This window comes from Thalassophryne amazonica, chromosome 13 (genome assembly GCF_902500255.1).
Source record: "Thalassophryne amazonica chromosome 13, fThaAma1.1, whole genome shotgun sequence".
Classification (NCBI taxonomy): Eukaryota; Metazoa; Chordata; class Actinopteri; order Batrachoidiformes; family Batrachoididae; genus Thalassophryne; species Thalassophryne amazonica.
In genome coordinates this window covers 95333172-95353110 of record NC_047115.1, presented here as the reverse complement: position 1 = coordinate 95353110, position 19939 = coordinate 95333172, and the positions used below count along the sequence as shown (strand labels likewise).

The following is a 19939-nucleotide window of genomic DNA, read 5'->3' as shown; positions in this document are numbered from 1 at the left end:
TTAAAACAATCTTCTGAGGTTAGAGAGCTGACAAACCACAACAGAGAAAAACTAACAAACCACAACAAATATTGCAAACAGTTTCTAGCTTGTTCTTTTTTTTCAAGTCGAACAATACAAGAAAATAATACAAAGAGAGAGTAGACTTTGATGAATCTGCATGCGCAGCAGTGCGTGTGGGAGAGAAAAAAAGCTTGAGTATGGATCTTTTTACATGAGGATTGTTCAATATCAATACCAGCGTTGGTATCGATATTATCGATATTAGGATCGATCTGCCCACCTCTACCCACAGTGATCAAAGGGAAAATGTGATTATCAACCATCATCACAAGGTCATACCTCTTAAATCATTCTAAAGTCAGTTTTAAGCAGAAATGAAATAAAAACATGTTCTCTTCAGTAAAATGAACTGTAATTTTGCAACGTTTCATTGTAATGCTTGGATTTCGGTTGAAACTGCATTTGAAATTTGAAAGGCTGTACAGCTTTAATTTCCCCTCACGCCCCTCATATGGGAAATCGTTGAATTTGATTCGTCTGACGGCACCTGAACGCAGCATCACGCCCTGTTCTCCGCCCACCATCCGGGCACTTCGGGCTCCTGTCCGTCCGGTGGATCATCGTGGAGCAGCAGGCGGAGGAGGGCAGCGAGGAGAGGCGGATTGATGACAGCTGTCATAGCGGAATAAACCGCTACTGCCGCTCTCAGATAGTGACGAAACCCAGGAGGACCGGGGACACGCTTTAAGCGCACATCAGGCTGGATTCAAAGGTGGAGTAAAGGTGAGGTTGGGTTTCGGTGGTGGCGGTCAGTACCAGTTTGTCCTGTTTGTCTCCGGAGAGTTGACGTTAGCCTCGCTGGCTAGCTGCTGAGCTAGCGCTGACTCCCAGGGTTTGTGCGGGTGAAGTCTTTCCGTTTTTGTAATGCATTGGCTCTAGAGGAATGGGACGAAATCAAGGATAAAATATGGATAGAATAAGTTTTAAATAAGATTTTTTGTTTGTTTGTTTATGGGTGGCGTGATGTTAGCACAGTTAGCTTATTGCCGCTTAGCTGGCTAACCACTGTTAACCTGATAGTTGGATTAGCATGACAACTCGTAAACGGAGCTCTGTTAACATTTGCGTCAGCTTGACAGAAGTAGCTGCTATTGCCGTTTCCCCGAACGTGTTAACAGGCAACCTAGTGGAAAAGTGTTGGCCGTGACATCTGTAGATAATTAGTTGTTCTGTTGTGTAGTTCGTGGACTAAATTCCATCCTGGGGGTTCGTCCTCCAGGACCTGGTCGAGTTAGGCGTGACTTTGCTCTTTTTGTCTGCTGATCTGTTCACTTTGATATGTTCTGGTTGTTGTTCCCTCACGTGGAAGAAAACCACGTACTTTAAGGGCTATGAATGAACAGGAGCTCAAATTGAGTTTCAAAATCTTGGCTTGTTGTCATGTTAGTCAAAAGTCCAGTTGTAGTTACTCATCAGCTGTTCTCTGCTAGGATGTTATGATCAGCTGTGGTTTATTTAGAGTGTTTTATTCATCCAGTGTGTCAAGATTATAGTTGATTCATGCCAGCCACAATTCAAAAGTCCTTGTAGCTGTCATTTCTGTTTTTACAGTTAATAGAACTAAATGGTAGGAGTGGACAAGTGATTTATACAAAATCAAGTATATCTATGTTGTGATGGCAATAGGAGGAAACAAAGTCAGAGATATAATTTAACGTTATTTATTCCAGCATATACAGGGGTTTGTCCCTTTCTTCCATTACTGAAGCTGACATACATTAAAACGGCAACAGGCCACGGCACAGGGCGGGACAACCTGCAAAACACTGCAGATTTACTTAAAAAAACACACACACCACAAACAGTATCATGTCTGAGAATAGATTTCATTAAGTCAGGCAACAGGTGTTTTTTAGGGGACAGTGACCATTGACAAACGGACAAATAAACAAAAAAGGAAATAAAGTTAGTCCACTCTCCCAGCTATACTTCCACCTAGGCCGAACCAAGGCGGACCAAAATAAAAAACTCACAACTAAACAAGGACAGCAGGTAGCAAAACACTGTGCGTTGTGAACACCTCACACACAGTCCTCACGGCCCCACACCAGGTTGTCGCTCTCACACCGTTCCAAAGAGCAAACCACTATCACGCGCTTAACCTGTCTGAGGCGTGACAGCGACACCAAGGGGTTGACCCCATTACATCTAGTTCTTAGCATCTTTTGTTTTGTTTGTCCTCTAGGTATTTACCAATAGCACTGTGTATATTTTGGACTGGCACGTCACTGGTGGAGCTACAGTTCCACAGGCACCATGGGGACACAAGGCACTGGTAGAAAGCGTGCCCCTGTTAAAGATCGGTTCTCAGCAGAGGACGAGGCCTTGAGCAGCATTGCCCGAGAGGTAAATACACACTCTTCTGAAATGCACCCAGTCTTTGTTCACATTCTGGCACTGGCTCAGGTGGACTTGGTTTTCATTGCTTCTTAACTGCTCAATAAAATTGTGCAAAATGGTGTTTTTTGTTATAGTTCAGCTGTAATTTTTGTTTGTATCTTCACTGCCTTAAATTAACTCCACAACCATAGATGGAGTGTTGATCCTGAATGTAGTTAAAATGGTAGAGTAACTTAAAAATAAAAAAAAAGAACTCATCCCAATGAGATTTGATGGAGAAACAAATGGTGCCTACTTTCAACTTGTATAAAAAAAAAAAACTTTGCATAATATCTGCTTAATTTTTTTTCTCCCCCTTTCTGTTTGTCAGTGGCTACTTTTGCATATTTGTACATGGACAAATCACTGCTGCCTAATGTGGAAATGTGCACCATTTACAGTATACAAAAGCTCAGTAAGTCATTGGCACCAATGTCACAGATTTCCCATAATCCTTTGTGACCTACTTCCAGTTGTTGTGGACAAGCCAGAGCTGTTACCATAGTTACTGTGCCTACTTGTTTTTGATTTACGCATTTTAATCGGCTGCTCTCAAACATGGATGTAAAATGCTGTATGGTTTCTTTTCACTATCGGATGTGGTCGCTGAATAAAGAAGTAATTCTACATACATGCAGGTCATTTGCACTAATGTCATGGTTGCGGACATTTTATTGATAAATATTCCAACTGAATCATTGTTCCAGTGGATCCTTAAAAGGCATTGAATTTAATCTTTAAAAAAGGCTTTAATTGGTATTAAAATGTCTTAAATCAGTCTTTTAAAAGCCTTAAAACTGCCAAGGCATGGGAAGTAGTATTTTATTGGTTTTCCTCTGACATTGCTTTTAAAAATATCCAAATTAATGGCAACATGTTTTTTTTTTTTTTAATAATTCATTGAAAGTCTCTAATAATGTTGTGCAAACTCAGACAACGGGACCAGCATCTTTTGTTTTTTGCGGGAACACTCAGCAGAGCATGGTTCGATTTAAATGCATCCCTCTCTTCAAAAAAAAATGCAACAAATATAAATTAGTAATAATAGTAAGATGTGCATACCATTCAGGAAAGATTAATAGGTTACATTAAAATCACCTTTGAACATTAAAATTAATTGATTAAATATAGACTCCATCAAGTCTTAAGGTTACTCCAAAATTTCTTTTTTTTTTTTTTTTTACTACATGGAGTCCCATGGACTCCAAACCCTAAATCGAACCCTGGCAGAGCCACTGACTACGTTTACATGCAGCCAATAACCCTTTCATAACCGGAATATTAGCAATAACCCGGTTGCACACGGTTATGTAAACACCCACAAAAACCCGAATATGCTCATATTCTGGTTTTTAAAAACCCGAATAAGACCCCTGGGTTACTCCTTTTCTAACCCGAATGGGTGATTCTTAGACTATGGGCACTTATTATGTCCTTTGATCATATTGTATGAAAAACAGAAAAAAGGGGAAATTTCACACGTTTATAGTTATCTTTACAATGAAAGTGTGTTAAGAAATTTGTTCTAGTAGTCTATGATGACTTTTTCACCTTTTTTCAGCATCATTATATGCAAATATTGCCATTTTGTGCTTGTCCCACACCCAGACTTTTGATCTTCAATGATTAAAAATGAATGCTAAAGAAATGTTTTTTCTAATGTTTTAAAATATCTCTGAATAAAATATCAGAAAAATAATCAAAACATAATTGGGGTATTCAATGTCATACAACTGTTGTGATTTTTTTTTAAAGAAAATGTAGTTGTCCCACACTATTGCTGTCATTTCCACCACGACACTGTAATGTCCCTTTAAACAGTTTGTATGAAAGATTGTTTGGGTAGTTTCTATGGAGATAAACAGTGACATCAGAGCACATGTATATAGCGCCAAATCACAACAAACAGTTGCCCCAAGGCGCTTTATATTGTAAGGCAATGATGTGGTGGAAATTACATTTACAAGGCCAATAGTGCCCGTAGTTAAAGAATCACCCGAATATCAGGTCATATAAATGTGCATCGGGTTATCCCCATAGAAAGGAACATTATTTTGTGTTCTGCGCATGTCCTATCCGGTTTGTGCGTTTGTAGTTTGTTTGTGCGAGTCTATCCATAGGCTTTAGCCATCTTAGCAGCCTTATCTTTTTTGACTTTCTGCACCTTGTAAATCATTTTTTGGGCAGAAGAGTAATCCATAAGAATCCCAGTGGTTGTACCTCCACTAGAATATTGTTGCCAAAGGTCTTGTTGTTAAAATAGACCTGCATTGAAATAAATGTGGTCAGATCTCAGAAAGAAATAGCTGATATGTATTTATAACACCCTTGTGAATACAGTAAAGTAAATCTGCAAGCCCAAATTTGTAATTCAGCGGAGAAATCTTCATTTAAAAATGACAAATTTGCAGCTAAAATTTGGCCCTCAACGAAAACTGTTTGTACATCCGGGACATTGCAGTGACATCCGGCAGAAGACGGAGCGCTCCCGCCTTCAGTCCGATCCAGCATTGAAATTGATTTTATCTGTTAGTAATGTTACTGTTATACATATCCTGGTTTCAGCATCCAAAAGTAAGCTGCAATGAATGTGAGATACAGCTCTGCATGCTCAGATCAGCGGCGAGCAACATCGACAGCGGGCAACGTTCTTCTCCAACGCCTTGCTCACTGCCTCCGCTGTGCTTACTGAGTCTGCGTGCTCGGTAAACACGGGCTACTCAGATCGCTCCCGTGTCTGCTGTGCAGCCTCATCACCTCCCTGTCTACTGAATGGAGGTGCAGCCAACTTGGCAAAAGTCCAGAGAATATGCTCGCTGTTTTGATGCGAGCGGCCGGTAACACCTGTTGCTGCAAGGACAGACTTTCCGCAGTGCCGCACGTCTCGGTAATCGGAGCTGCAGAGCTCCGTGGCCGCTGAGAGAGGTTTATATCTTTTTAAGGACTTGACTTCTTTGCGGGTCCCGCCTCCGTACCCCGCAACGGTAACACCGGAGGCAAAAGACAGTAAATTTTCAATGCGACACCACTCAATCAAACGGGTGTTTGAAAAAGTCCCCAAAAATAATTTTCAAGCACAAATAAAAGAAATGTGTACTCGCCAAACGTGCCGCAAGACAATATGAAGTTTTAAAAAAAGTAGATCCTTCCATATAAGACAAGAAAAGATGCAAACTGACGTAAATCCACAAATTACAGTTGGCGTGCGCAGTGCATGTTGGGATAGGGTCTTTTCCCTGACATCTCGGCAGCGTCCCGGATGTGATTAGTTTTGCGGAGGGCAAAATTTTAGCTGTAAATTTGTCATTTTTAAATGAAGATTTCTCCGTTGAATGACAGATCTGGGCTTGCAGATTTACTTTACTACATTCAGAAGGATCTTATGTGTAAATATAAGTCATTTTTTGGTCCAAAGATCTGACTGCATTTATTTCAATGCCGGTCTACTTTAAACACTTAGTGTTGAACTGGTGTTTGTTGGTGAATGTTGACTCTGTGATATGCTGACACATCCATACAGGAAGCCACTGCTCACTTTGTGCTTCTAGACTCTGTCTGCCCATATTGGTACCATATTGTTCTTTGAAATATTGCAAAAAATTTGGCCGCTGTTCTGTTTCCATAGCATTGTTTACAGTACAAAGGCTGCGCCGATGGCTGCATCCAAACACTTGTGGGTCATGTGATGTCATGTGCACTTTGTTGTAGGACAGTTTCTGTGGCAGCCACATGATGTGACTTTTAAATTTTCAGTCAGACAGAATATGAGATCTTTTCTGCTCATATCTGCTATTGAATCTGTTTGAGGAGGCCCCCCCTCCCCTTTGCTCATGAAAATCTGTAACATCAAGAAAAACCTGTTAGAAGGCAGCAGGTTGTATCAGATTCAGAGTTTTATCAGGTAACTTCTGTTTATGTCACTTGTTAGCACTGTCATCTGTACAGGGATAGACAGGCTTTCCTGCTTGGCCTGACCAAGTAATGTGCCATGTCTGGCAGGAAAATAATCTACCCCACTCATCTGGTCAGGCAAGTGTTTATTAAAAAAAAAAGATAGAATTTTTTTGCATTGCTGACATAGCTGATGAACGTAAGTAGGAGTTAAACATTTCACTTCCTTCTCAGCTTTGTTGAACAACCCACATGCACAGTTCTGTGATGGACAGTCCTGAAGAAAAAATAAATAAAAATAAAACAGTTCAGTTTTGTGAAGGCAGAGGATGTGGGTGAAATGCATGCAGTAAACTTCGATGCCCTCACATGAAGCCCTCCTGGAAGGACAAAACGTTGCAGTTCCTTGACTGCTGTTTGAGGCTGTCTGCAAAACAGAGCACATTCCCATAGGAGCCCATGTTAAAATGTCCAACTTTTGAGCAGAAGTAATCCTTTTTTGTACTTTTGTACCAGAAGTAAACATGTTTACTTCTGGTACAAAAGTACAAAAAAGGTTTGGCCTGGTACAAAAAAGGTTTTGGTTTCCATAACAACTGTACAGGGGTGAATTTTTTTTCTAACTTTGTAGTTTAAGATGTTTTAAACCATAAAGTTCTGTGACAGACAGGCAGACTGTCCAGGGTGTACCCTGCCTCGCGCTCTGACTGCTGGGATAGGTTCCAGCCCCCCACGACCCTTAATTAGACTAAACGGTTGAAGATGTGTCTGAGAGTTCTGTAAAATGAGGACCACAGTTGCTTTGAGTGATAGTGTCTCCACCTCTCGTAGTGCCTTTAGCTCAGAGTCAGCTTGATGCAGCTGCTAGCTGTTGTGGAGGTTGTCTCTCATTTGGAGTATTTTATTTCAGACGCCTGAACAATACGGCTTGTTGTGTGGTCAAATGTTCTTCCATATCTTCTCAGACGTTGCTGCTCTAATGGTCACACTAAATGAAACTCTTGTCTTATTTAATGTTGTATGCTAATGGTGTTAGCGCTTTTTGCAGCTGTCTGTGGTAGCCAAGCAGTTAGTGCACTTGTTTCCCGCTTTAAGACCACCTAATGCTATGCTCCATGTAATGTGATGTTGTGTCAAGGAGGGTTTTTGGTGCAAAACCTGTATCAAATCAACATGCAGATCTCTAATGGATCTGATGTGGTGATTCAAAGTTAAAAAAAAAAAAAAAAAAAAGGCGGGGGGAGAAGCTGAAGGGGCTCATTATATATGGCAGTCAAAACTTACACTGCAGTGTCACTTTTTTCTCAGTATTGTGCAGCACTAATCCATTCCCACAGTTTCATTTGGTTTAACTAATTTGTGCAGACAAATTAAATAATGAGAGAATTTTATTAGCGCATGCTGCCAAAACTTTCATTCCTCTGCACGCACGTCCCTCTGGCAAACAAAAACTATTCTCTACTTTAGTTAATGTATTTATCTATTTATTATCCATGAAAGGTGCTTTATAAATAAAGCTTGCTTACCTACTTACTTATGTCCTTACATGAACACAAACATCTCACTCTGTATTGTTTTAACTTGCAGGGTGTGTGCACTCAGCTCGGCACAGTGCAATAGAAAATAGTGACCAAGTCAGTTTTATGTTGTGTGCATACTTCAGTATTTGGAGTGCTGGTAATCCTGGCCTCATTACATATATATTCCTCTCTCTCACTCTGGACCGCTGCATGGAGCACATATGGGGCTGCCCTGCTGCGCAACTCATGCCATGCTCTTCCTCTGCTGCACGAAGCAGATAGGAGCGCATACACGCATGCATTTATGATATAGCATGAGGATATTGTCATTTGTTGTATTGCTTAACTTTTCTTCCACACCTTTGACCTCTGCCATTTTGTTTATGCAGCACATACGTAAACATGTCATCAACTATATTGTTAATATTGCAGGATGACACATTTTTATTGTAGGGAGAATTTGTACTGGTTTAACAATAAATGTTGCACACTAGATTTGTTGTCTGTGAGGCCGCATTTGAACACAGCTCGTGTGCATGTTGCATGCACTGTGTATGCTTAACAGGTGCAAAGAGTTGTGTGTGTGTATGTGCGTGCTGTGCATTCTGGTGGGGAGCATGTCCACATATGTAACTTACATTGCGTCATGTTATCCTTGTCATTGGGTGTTCTGTGATATGATCATATGATCCATTATACAAATAATGAATATTTGAGTTCAGTGGTACGACTATTTCATGAGGTGAAAGCTGGAATGATCCATTCAATGAGGCGATGTGGAGTTGAATGGAACATTCCAGCTTTCACCAAATTAAATATTTGTTGTAAACATATTCATTATTTGTTTTATATAACGGCTAAAATAGATCCTTGTCATTTGATACTATATTAATTTAAAAACAACAGAAAAGGGACTTACATTTTGTTGCCCCTGACTGGTACAGTCCAACACGAACTTTAAGTAGGAGTCCAAAAGTAATTCTGACGATGTAGTCTGTGATGCCGTGCACTGACTTTTTGTACATCCAAAAAACAAAAAAAGGCTTTGTGTACTTACTCACTTCAGCAAAAAAAATCACATCAAAAATTTGTCAAGCTTTCATCCTCTTAACAGCTCTTCATGCCTCCAGACAGTTTGTGGCGTAGTGGATTTGTTTTTTGTGTGTGTTTGTTTTAGAAGAATCGGCGCGTTCACATTGTCGTCCATCAGCAAAACTGTGTTTGGCTAAAAGCTGCCCCTGCTAGTGTGTGTGGGTGTGGTTTGCAGCATGCAATGGTACAAAACGTGTGGAACCAAATTGCACGCTAAATGGAACAAATAATCCATGTCATGTGACATACAAAACACCAATCAAATGACAAGGATCCACTCAGCTGTCATATAGTTACATATACGAGGGCTGTCCATAAAGTATACGAGGGCTGTCCGTAAAGTATAGGTCCTTTTTATTTTTTTCAAAAACTATATGGATTTCATTCATATGTTTTTACGTCAGACATGCTTGCACCCTCGTGCGCATGCGTGAGTTTTTCCATGCCTGTCGGTGACGTAATTCGCCTGTGAGCACTCCTTGTGGGAGGAGTCGTCCAGCCCCTCGTCGGAATTCCTTTGTCTGAGAAGTTGCTGAGAGACTGGCGCTTTGTTTGATCAAAATTTTTTCTAAACCTGTGAGACACATCGAAGTGGACATGGTTCGAAAAATTAAGCTGGTTTTCAGTGAAAATTTTAACAGCTGATGAGAGATTTTGAGGTGATTCTGTCGCTTTAAGGACTTTTCACGGTGCGAGACGTCGCTCAGCGCTCTCAGGCAGCGTCATCAGCCTGTTTCAAGCTTAAAACCTCCACATTTCAGGCTCTATTGATCCAGGACGTCGTGAGAGAACAGAGAAGTTTCAGAAGAAGTCGGTTTCAGCATTTTATCCAGATATTCCACTGTTAAAGGAGATTTTTTTAATGAAAGACGTGCGGACGGGTCCGCGCGTCGGGACGCAGCCGACGCGGCGCAGCGGCACAGGAAAAACACCTCCGTGTTGATAACCATTTGTAAAATCCAGGCGGCTTTTGATGGCTTTCAGTGGAGTGAGTATATGAGAAATTGTTTATCAGCTGGAGATGTTCCAACTTGTCCTCAAGGCTTCCAACAGAGGTGTTTTTCCTGTGGCGGAGCGTCGCGGCGGCTGCGAGCCGACGCTGCAATCCGCCCGCACGTCTTTCATTAAAAAAATCTCCTTTAACAGTGGAATATCCGGATAAAATGCTGAAACGGACTTCTTCTGAAACTTCTCTGTTCTCTCACGACGTCCTGGATCAACAGAGCCTGAAATGTGGAGGTTTTAAGCTTGAAACAGGCTGATGACGCCGCCTGAGAGCGCTGCGCGACGTCTCGCACCGTGAAAAGTCCTTAAAGCGACAGAATCACCTCAAAATCTCTCATCAGCTGTTAAAATTTTCACTGAAGACCAGCTTAATTTTTCGAACCATGTCCACTTCGATGTGTCTCACAGGTTTAGAAAAAATTTTGATCAAACAAAGCGCCAGTCTCTCAGCAACTTCTCAGACAAAGGAATTCCGACGAGGGGCTGGACGACTCCTCCCACAAGGAGTGCTCACAGGCGAATGACGTCACCGACAGGCGTGGAAAAACTCACGCATGCGCACGAGGGTTCAAGCATGTCTGACGTAACAACATATGAATGAAATCCATATAGTTTTTGAAAAAAATAAAACGGACCTATACTTTACGGACAACCCTCGTAGGTCCTTTTTATTTTTTTCAAAAACTATATGGATTTCATTCATATGTTTTTACGTCAGACATGCTTGAACCCTCGTGCGCATGCATGAGTTTTTCCACGCCTGTCGGTGACGTCATTAGTCTGTGAGCACTCCTTGTGGGAGGAGTCGTCCAGCCCCTTGTCGGAATTCCTTTGTCTGAGAAGTTGCTGAGAGACTGGCGCTTTGTTTGATCAAACTTTTCCCAACCTGTGAGACACATCGAAGTGGACACGGTTCGAAAAATTAAGCTGGTTTTCGGTGAAAATTTTAACGGCTGATGAGAGATTTTGAGGTGATATTGTCGCTTTAAGGACTTCCCACGGAGCGAGACGTCGTGCAGCGCTCCCAGGCGCCGTCGTCAGCCTGTTTCAAGCTGAAAACCTCCACATTTCAGGCTCTATTGATCCAGGACGTCGTGAGAGAACAGAAAAGTTTCAGAAGAAGTCGGTTTCAGCATTTTATCCGGATATTCCACTGTTAAAGGAGATTTTTTTTAATGAAAGACGTGCGGACGGATTGCAGCGTCGGCTCGCAGCCGCCGCGACGCTCCGCCACAGGAAAAACACCTCTGTTGGAAGCCTTAAGGACAAGTTGGAACATGTCCAGCTGTTAAACAATTTCTCATATACTCACTCCACTGAAAGCCATCAAAAGCCGCCTGGATTTTACAAATGGTTATCAACACGGAGGTGTTTTTCCTGTGCCGGCGCACTGCGCCGGCTGCGTCCCGACGCGCGGACCCGTCCACACGTCTTTCATTAAAAAAAATCTCCTTTAACAGTGGAATATCCGGATAAAATGCTGAAACGGACTTCTTCTGAAACTTCTCTGTTCTCTCACGACGTCCTGGATCAATAGAGCCTGAGATGTGGAGGTTTTCAGCTTGAAACAGGCTGACGACGGCGCCTGAGAGCGCTGCACGACGTCTCGCTCCGTGGGAAGTCCTTAAAGCGACAGTATCACCTCAAAATCTCTCATCAGCCGTTAAAATTTTCACCGAAAACCAGCTTAATTTTTCGAACCATGGAGGATGGCAGTTTGAATTCCAACTCAAAATTTGTTTTGAGTCCCCCCCAATCTCACACACACACACACACACACACACACACACACACAAATCACCCTCGTGATCTAGTGGTTTAGGCGTTGGGCTTGAGATCAGAAGATCTTTGGTTCAAATCCCAGCCTGACTGGAAAATCACTAAGGGCCCTTGGGCAAGGTCTTTAATCCCCTATTGCTCCCGGTGTGCAGTGAGCGCCTTGTATGGCAGCAGCTTCACATCAGGGTGAATGTGAGGCATTATTTGTAAAGCGCTTTGAGCGTCTGATGCAGATGGAAAAGTGCAATATAAATGCAGTCCATTTATTTACACTGACAGTGATAAAATTGTTTGGACTATTCGATAAGCACATTGGATGTTATATTAACGTTACTGACTTTAAATAAAATGTAGTACCACCAATATGCACATTTGTGTGAGGGGGAGGAGTCATTAGATAGATGTTGATTGAGTGTTTATATTATGAGAATTGCAAATTATTTTCAGCTCATTAAGAATTGGTGCTGGAACAGATTAGACTGTTGCAAGCTGCTACAGTTTATGTAGTACATGGGAACCCTTCTGTGTTAGGTGGTTGTACTGGGAAACAGCAACCTGTACAATAGGCCTTTAATCCCCTATTGCTCCCGGTGTGTAGTGAGCGCCTTGTATGGCAGCACCCTGACATCGTGGTGAATGTGAGGCATTATTGTAAAGCGCTTTGAGCGTCTGATTCAGATGGAAAAGAGCTATATAAATGCAGTCCATTTACCATTTAGTCTGCTAGCCCTACAGTGACATTAACAGGAGTGGAGGTCTTAGTGATCACGGGGGGGGGGGGGGCAGACCCCCTGCGAATTTTCCTCGGATTTCACAATGTTCATTTCTCAGCCCTGTAATAATGATAGTGTGTGTCTGTATATGATAATAAGAACAATTTATAAATACATTAAGACAGTAAACAAGAGCAAGCAGACATTTCTGATGTCCACCAATCTGGATCACCTCCAAAATTCAGTGGAATCTTCCATCTCCTAATATCTATTTGTGGTGCAAATTTAGTGAGAATCCGTGAAGTTTTGACGTAATCCTTCAGAGCCTATGTAAAATGAATTTTGGTCCAGAATCTGGATTTGGATTCGGATCTGGATCACCTCCAAAATTGAATGGATTCTTCCATGGCCAAATATGTATCCATGTTGAAATCCGTGCAGTAGTTTTGATGTAATCCTGCTAATAGTAAGCAGATAACAGAATATTTACAGAGGAATCTTTCAAATGGTGCAATAAGCACCAAATTTGGCACAAATACTCAAATATTTAGACATTACTCTTTTGTAAAAAAAAATGTTAGCCACCTAAATGTTCAATAGGCAGCCGGGTTAATTACACAGGGGGTCAAAATTTAAAAATGTTCCAGTCATATTGAGAAAAATATACCACATTATTTGTCTGATCACAAAGATTCCAAAAAAGTATAAAACAGTAAGAATGGTGACAAAGGTCAATTTCAGTTTGTACAGGGGTCAAATGTTAAGCCCCCATCACACATGCTAAATGTTAAGCCCCCATCACTGCACTGCGAAATGCTACTGGAGGTGAGATTCATATTTCATATATTGTCATGGTGAAACAGTTCCACATCATATGTCCGACAGAATTAAATGTGATCAAGCAGTAATTTGTTTATTACAGTGGTGAGATCTATTCAGCTCTGAGCCTCTGACATGATGTGTGACAGCGTGCGCACCTGCCTGCCGGCCGCTGTGGTGTCGCAGATCTGATGGGCAAAATATTTCACATTATTTATGTCACCGATGGGGAGGAATATTATCTGTACTGTAAGGTCTATTATGGATATAGCAGCCTGTCCAGATCTGCAGCGCTGATGGACAGGCTGCCCCCAGTTTGAAACAGGCTGTCAAATCAGAACACGCAGCGGGCAATCTGACTGTCACATCACCCATGTGAGCTCTATTCCACATGATGAGGTGTAAGTCATGCTGTGCGCCGGCAGGACACATGTGCGGGCTGGCTGGACACGTGCCAGCAGATGTGGACATGATCAGAGCACACTGTTCTCAATCGTGTCATTTCATGACTGTACGTCAGTGACCATGGGTCATCTACAGAGGAACAGACGGATCATATTTGTATTGCCTGCTTGATAAATGCGGTGTTTTTATATGGTGTCTGTTGTTTTTTGTTTTTAAATACATCCGTCTCCTTTCTGATATCAGGCAGTTTCCCGCAGCTTTCACAGGACAGCGACGGCAGCTCAGTGGAGCTTTTGGAAGGCGCGGGTTCGATTCCCATGGGTGGCATGTCATTTTAATTTTTTTCCAACCACATTGCGCAGGTGCTGTGAAAAGCTGCTGTGTTCTTGCATGCACGGAACAATCGCAGAAAGGTGTTTATTTTTTATTTTTTTTTATTCACAGTGCAGGTGCTGGCACTGTGTGCATGATGCCAGTACAACGGATCGTGCACGCCTGCCCATCGGTACGATGTTCGTGGTGCGCTCATACGAGCTCTACTGCCATGAGTTGCCCTGGAGTTGTGCATATTTGCATGATGTGTGAAGGGGCCCTGATCGATGATGTGTATATATGAGGACATGGCAGAGGTTATTAAAAAATACAAGTACTGTAGTACAGTATAGCTGATCAGAAATCAAGGCTCTATGAAATTTATCATTTCTGATTTTTTTTTCTTTTTTTTTACCTCCGCCAATGAAATTGGGCGGAGGTAAAAAATTCAAACCGTCAGTCCAGTCAAGTCGATGATCATGGCATCCAGGAAAAAAAGTTGTGCAAGGAAAATTGGGCGCTTATTTCAGCAATAAACGATGAGTGGTTTATAAATAGTTTTCAGACAACAGTGTGTTTGAAAGGCATTCTATGATGACTGAAATTACATTTTCGGTGGTTTTCCAACCATACATGTCAACCTATACGGATTTTTCAGTCATATGGACATACAAATAAAGTCGGATATTCAGGGTTTGGTCTGCAGCAGGTCTGTAATCAACCGTTTCTGCAGCGCGACTCCACTTTGAATTGTGAAGAATTGAAGCAATGCTTCGATCCACTAGCTCGTTGGTTCTTTGATTCGCTGCTCTTCAGAAACGGCAAGTCCGCTTCTTAACCCCTCTCAAAGCCATTAAAATACCGTGAGTCACTTTTGTGTGGTTTAAAGTCACTAACTGGGACTCTTGTCTTGTTGCAGTCAAGAAACAAGAATCGTCCTGCGTTCCGTTGGCACAGCTCCAAACGCTGCACGGCTCTCTGCCAAGACTGAGTCCGGTCGGTATTAATAACTTCAAAATGAAATACCGCTTTAAATAAAATGACATCTCTTACAAACAAAAATAGACAGGAAACTACAGATTTTGTTTATTCCTATTTATGTCCAGAGATCAAGGATCCACCATGGCAATTTTTATGTTGTTTTTATAGTACATCATATTTATACAAATAAGAAGTGTTCACTATGGTCCATGAAGTATAATAAATATATTAAAAGAAATGTGACAGTGTATGTTGCACATGAATAAAAGAATGAAGATTATTGAATAACAAGACGCGTACGATTTTTATTTTATCATTGGGCAAAATGCATCTGTCAGATTTTCACTCTGGATCCAGCCCTGACATTATATATCATGCATGTCCCAGTCACTCTCTTATTTGAAAGTGAGGTGCAGACTGGCTCAGGCATCTTTTCCGGATGCCCCCTGGACACCTCGCTGGAGAGGTGTTCCGGGCACGTCCCATTGGGAGGAGGCCCCGGGGAAGACCTAGGACACGCTGGAGAGACTACATCTCTCGGCTGGCTTGGGAACGCCTTGGGGTTTCCCCAGAGGAACTGGGGGAGGTGTGTGTGTGTGTGTGTGTGTGTGGATCGGGAGGTCTGGGCGACTTTGCTTTGCTTGAGCTGCTGCCCCCGCGACCCGACTCCGGATAAAGCGGAAGAAAATGGATGGATGGATGCAGACTGGCACTCACTATCACCTGACAACGTTTGATCCAGATCTGATCCAGATTGTGTATTTTGCGGGCATGTGAATTTAATATTTAATAAAACAGCTGCATTGAAAGTCTTCTTACAAACACTATAACTGCATGGTTTGGAAATGCCACTGCTAAAGAAAAGAAGGCTTTGAATAGTGGTTTGTTCAGCCGGTAGGACTATTGGTGTGGAACTGTCTGTCCTGGAGGACATTTACAAAAAAAGGCTTCAGTCCCGGTCTTTGACTATTACTAAAGACCTCCTGCATCCCGCCAGGGACCTGTTTGAGCTTCTTCCCTCGGGTAGGCGCTATCGGTCTATTAAATGTGGGACATCACGTTATAGAAAAAGTTTCTTCCCACAAGCCGTGGCAATGATCAACACTCTTTGATTAGTTTTAAATGTATCTTAAATTATTTTGTGGCTTTGTTGTTTTTGTGGCGTTTTTTATGTTCTTTTATGTCTTTTATTGTTTGTGTATGTCTTGCTAGTGCACTTTTGAGCTCCTTGTACCCTTTTTCCAATGTGGTTTTAATACTGCAAATGGCAAATAAACTTGAACTTGATATTGAACTTGATATTGAAAAGCCCAAAATTAGATGGGGGGTTCCAATTTTATGCCTGTTTGTCTTCCAGTTATCAGTCAAAAACCAAGTGCCAAAAAAGCAATGACAAAATGTGCCTAGCAAAGATAAACAATCTGAAAAAGAATTCAGAAACCAAAAGAAGTTGGGAAAAAAACCTGACAGCACCACAAAAAAAAAATCTACTCAGTGCATCAACTAAATAAATACTCCTGGCATTTGATCACATTTAATTTAGCTTATGAAAATCTTTCTAACAGGACTTTAACATTGAAAAATTTTTCCAAGGTACAAATTTATGGAATTGGAAACTAGTGTTGACAGGGGTTTGTGCTCTGCGAGCACAGTGCTCTAGTTTGAAGTATGGTGGTCAAAGAAGCAGTGGATACCAACTGAACCTGTCTAAAATATACCATATAATCGTATTGGATAGCCGGGTTGTATAGATTAATGTGTCTGTGTCTCAGGATATGTGAGTGGAGACGACTGGTTTAGACCACAGAGAGACTGACTTGACTTGTAGTGTTTTCATTTGGAGGTAAGAACAAGAGCTGAGCAGAGAAAGTGCTGAGCCTGTAACAACTTGTCCTGGGATTATTCCATTTTACTCAACGGAAGGGTTTACCCCCCCCCCCCGAAAAACATAGGTGATGAAAACATGAAATGCAAAGATCATTTTTTAGATGTGAAATTTTTTTTTCTATGTACAGGCCTAGACAAGATATCTACCTTTTCTGTAGAAACTCTGTTTCTGATGTAGTCAAAGCATTTCTTACATTTACAGGTAGAAATATAACACTGAGTGAATCATATTTTCCTCAGTCCAGTTGATGAATGATTTGCCTGTTCTCAGGCATGAAGCACGAGCCTCCGTTTGCTCTCTTTAGTCATGCTGGCCAGTCATAGATTCATGAGTCATTTGACTCTCACTCACCTCTTAAATCTGAATATCTTTGTGGAACAAACCACTGTGTGGTGCGGTGGCTTTAGAGGTTTAACACAGACTACTAACCAAAACTCTTTCAGAATATTGTAGTCTCTGCTTCATGTTGTTGTTGCCTGTTGAGAGAGGTTTGACTGCCTGGGCCTGCCTGCACTTGGCTCAGGCTGCTGCTGGAAATGACTGTGTGAATTTGAGCCTGCACCGTCACCAGCCTAGTTCTGAGGCCTCTTGCGTTACTGTACAAATCAGTCATTGTGAATACCAGCAGCTTACTTTCAAATTGAACGTAGGCAGGGCTTCACAATTAGATTGTCAACATCATCTCTTCAACATTGACCTTTGGATTGGAATGTAAAGGGACTATAGGGCTAATAACAGTGAACAAGGTGATCACTGAGTTTCCTCAGAGGCCACGTGATGCCATTGGTTATCAATAAGGATACTCTTATAACGGAAATAAATTTTGCAGCTAATTGATTGCTTTCATCATGACAGTGTAGATTGTTGATCATCAGATACACACATACAGTAGTTTGACACAAAGAAAAATCACAGGTATTACTATTGGAGAACCTGAAACGACTGAATATTTGATATTTTTGCTTTATAAATATGCCAAACCCTTTATATCAGATAGGTAGTTAATCACCTAATTGTGACTCTAAATGGGAATATTTAGTTCCAGACTGATTTTCAGGATGATGGTATTCATACAAAGCTGTTTTGAGCTGATATCGTTGCTATAAGAAGTGCACACAGCCTTGAGCTTTTGCATCTTTTATTAGTTTGACATCAAATCAAAACTGTAAAGGAGCAAGCCCGGACCTGCTGCAGAGTTTTGTTGCATTGTTGATTGAAGCAGTAAGCACAATGCATGAAGCCGTTAATGACTCGCATTGTCCTGGATGTGTGTAACAATCAGCTTCTGTAAATGTTCAAGTGGAAGCTCCTCCAGCTCTGCACCGTGAAAGAGTTTGTACTGTCATTTTGGGGATTTGATAATATTAGCTAACTAATGTTGGCTAAGGGTTCCCCAAAAACAGAAATGAACTGCATTTTGCCGCGTAGTTCTTCAGAAACATTGCATCTCTGAGTTAGATACAAGTACATCATTCTTTCCTTGTGAGTATACAGGCCCAGTGAGCCACCAGTGCATAGCTGGGGCCCACCGGATCTGAAATGTTTGGAAAGTGCACTAATAAATGAGTTAAGTGAGAGCTACTGTAAACAGTCTCCAGTGTTGCATGTAGTTTTAAAAATCTCAGATAAATCCTTTTACTAAATGTGCTGCATAATAAAAGCATTTTAATGTAAAGGCAGCGTCACTGTGCCACACAACTGTTTACACGTTGACAGCACTTATTAGACTTCAGCTAAAATCTGTTGTTTGGCTATGTTTCCTTAAAACAGACTTAAACATTGAATCAAACACTGTTTGTGAAGGAGTGAAGCCGTCAGGTGAGCATAGGGGATTTCCACAGCTTCAGTGATGTTTCTGTGCATAGTGAAGATGAACATCATATCTGCTCTGTAACTGTCACGCACGTGTGTGTGTGTGTGTGAGAGAGAGAGCGAGCTGTTGAGCTGATTGACATGAACTGTATTCAGTGTAGGCCTGCAAGATTCTGGATAAAATAAGAATTGTTGGAGTGTGAAACCAAATACCTTTTGGAGTTTTTACCTTTTCACATGTTGGAGCGGCCCTTTTACCACAGTATTTAACTGAAAACCCAAGACATCAACCTCCTGGTTGGAGCGGAATTGTTTACTTCTGTTAAATACCTGTGAACCCAAATATCAACATGTGCACAGCAAAACTATTTACCTTAGGTCACACACCCCGCATGTCCGTTGATGCGAAATAAGGAAGTCGGTCTCAATTTATGATGTACATTGTCCCAGAAGACAGACCTCTTACGCGGGAATTTATTAACAAATTATTATTCAAACAGAGTGAGTAAAGATAAGTTTACCAGACACAGAATTCTGTGGATCCATTCGGCTGGCTCCTCCTAATGTAATTCTTAGGCAAATCACTAGCAGGGGAGAGAGCAGAAAAGACTGAAGACTCTGACTACACTACATTTTTATAATCAAAATCTGCTCTGTTGATTGGTCAGAGTCCCATCCATTTTCACGGTCCACCCACTGCGCTGTCCTTGTCTCCTTATTTCTCCTTTGATAGGCAAAATCTCCTTCACATCCTTATCAGCTTGCTTTGGGCCTCCTCGGCATGATTTCCAGTTCAGGTCAACTTGAAATGAGACTTCAGTTGACATTGAAAAAGAAGTGATCCTCCCATGTGTGTGCTTACGTGATCAAAAAATGACATGTCATGTTTAGGCCATGTGGCTAACTAGGTCAGACTTTAAAGACGTGAAAAGCAGGGCCTTGTGTTAGTGGAACCGCTGTTTGCGTCTTTTCACATAACAAGATAATGAAAGAAGCTTAGCTTTTACAAGATATACTTTTGGTGCAGACAAAAGTACAGAAACTTACTGTACTTTTGTCTGCACCAAACATATTGACCCAGTGCAAACTTGCTGACAGTCATCGCTCTTAACCTCACATAACCCCAGCAGAAATGCAACAGTGTATTAACATCGGTTTTAGAGAGTCTGAAATGAATAATATTATATGACATATGTATTTCTAAGTAATTCATTAACAGAATCCTGATTTTTCTATCACAATTTTTTTTTATTCAAAAACAGGTTTTTCTGTCAAAAAAA

General features: G+C 41.4%; 1 protein-coding gene across 21 annotated transcripts in view; it reads left to right on the top strand.

The window, feature by feature from the left end:
- Nucleotides 1-614: 614 nt before the first annotated feature.
- Nucleotides 615-19939, top strand: part of lrrfip2 (leucine rich repeat (in FLII) interacting protein 2) — a 122232-nt gene continuing 102907 nt past the window's right edge. For 6 of the 21 annotated variants that reach the window (XM_034185620.1, XM_034185638.1, XM_034185619.1 and 3 more), the window contains exons 1-2: nucleotides 617-786; nucleotides 2249-2409. In XM_034185620.1, the coding sequence (XP_034041511.1) occupies nucleotides 2320-2409 (90 nt within the window). In that variant the 5' untranslated portion in view covers nucleotides 617-786; nucleotides 2249-2319. Of the gene's footprint in view, nucleotides 787-2248; nucleotides 2410-19939 lie in introns of all 21 variants that reach the window. The other 15 variants (XM_034185636.1, XM_034185617.1, XM_034185626.1 and 12 more) reach the window with 8 other exon arrangements.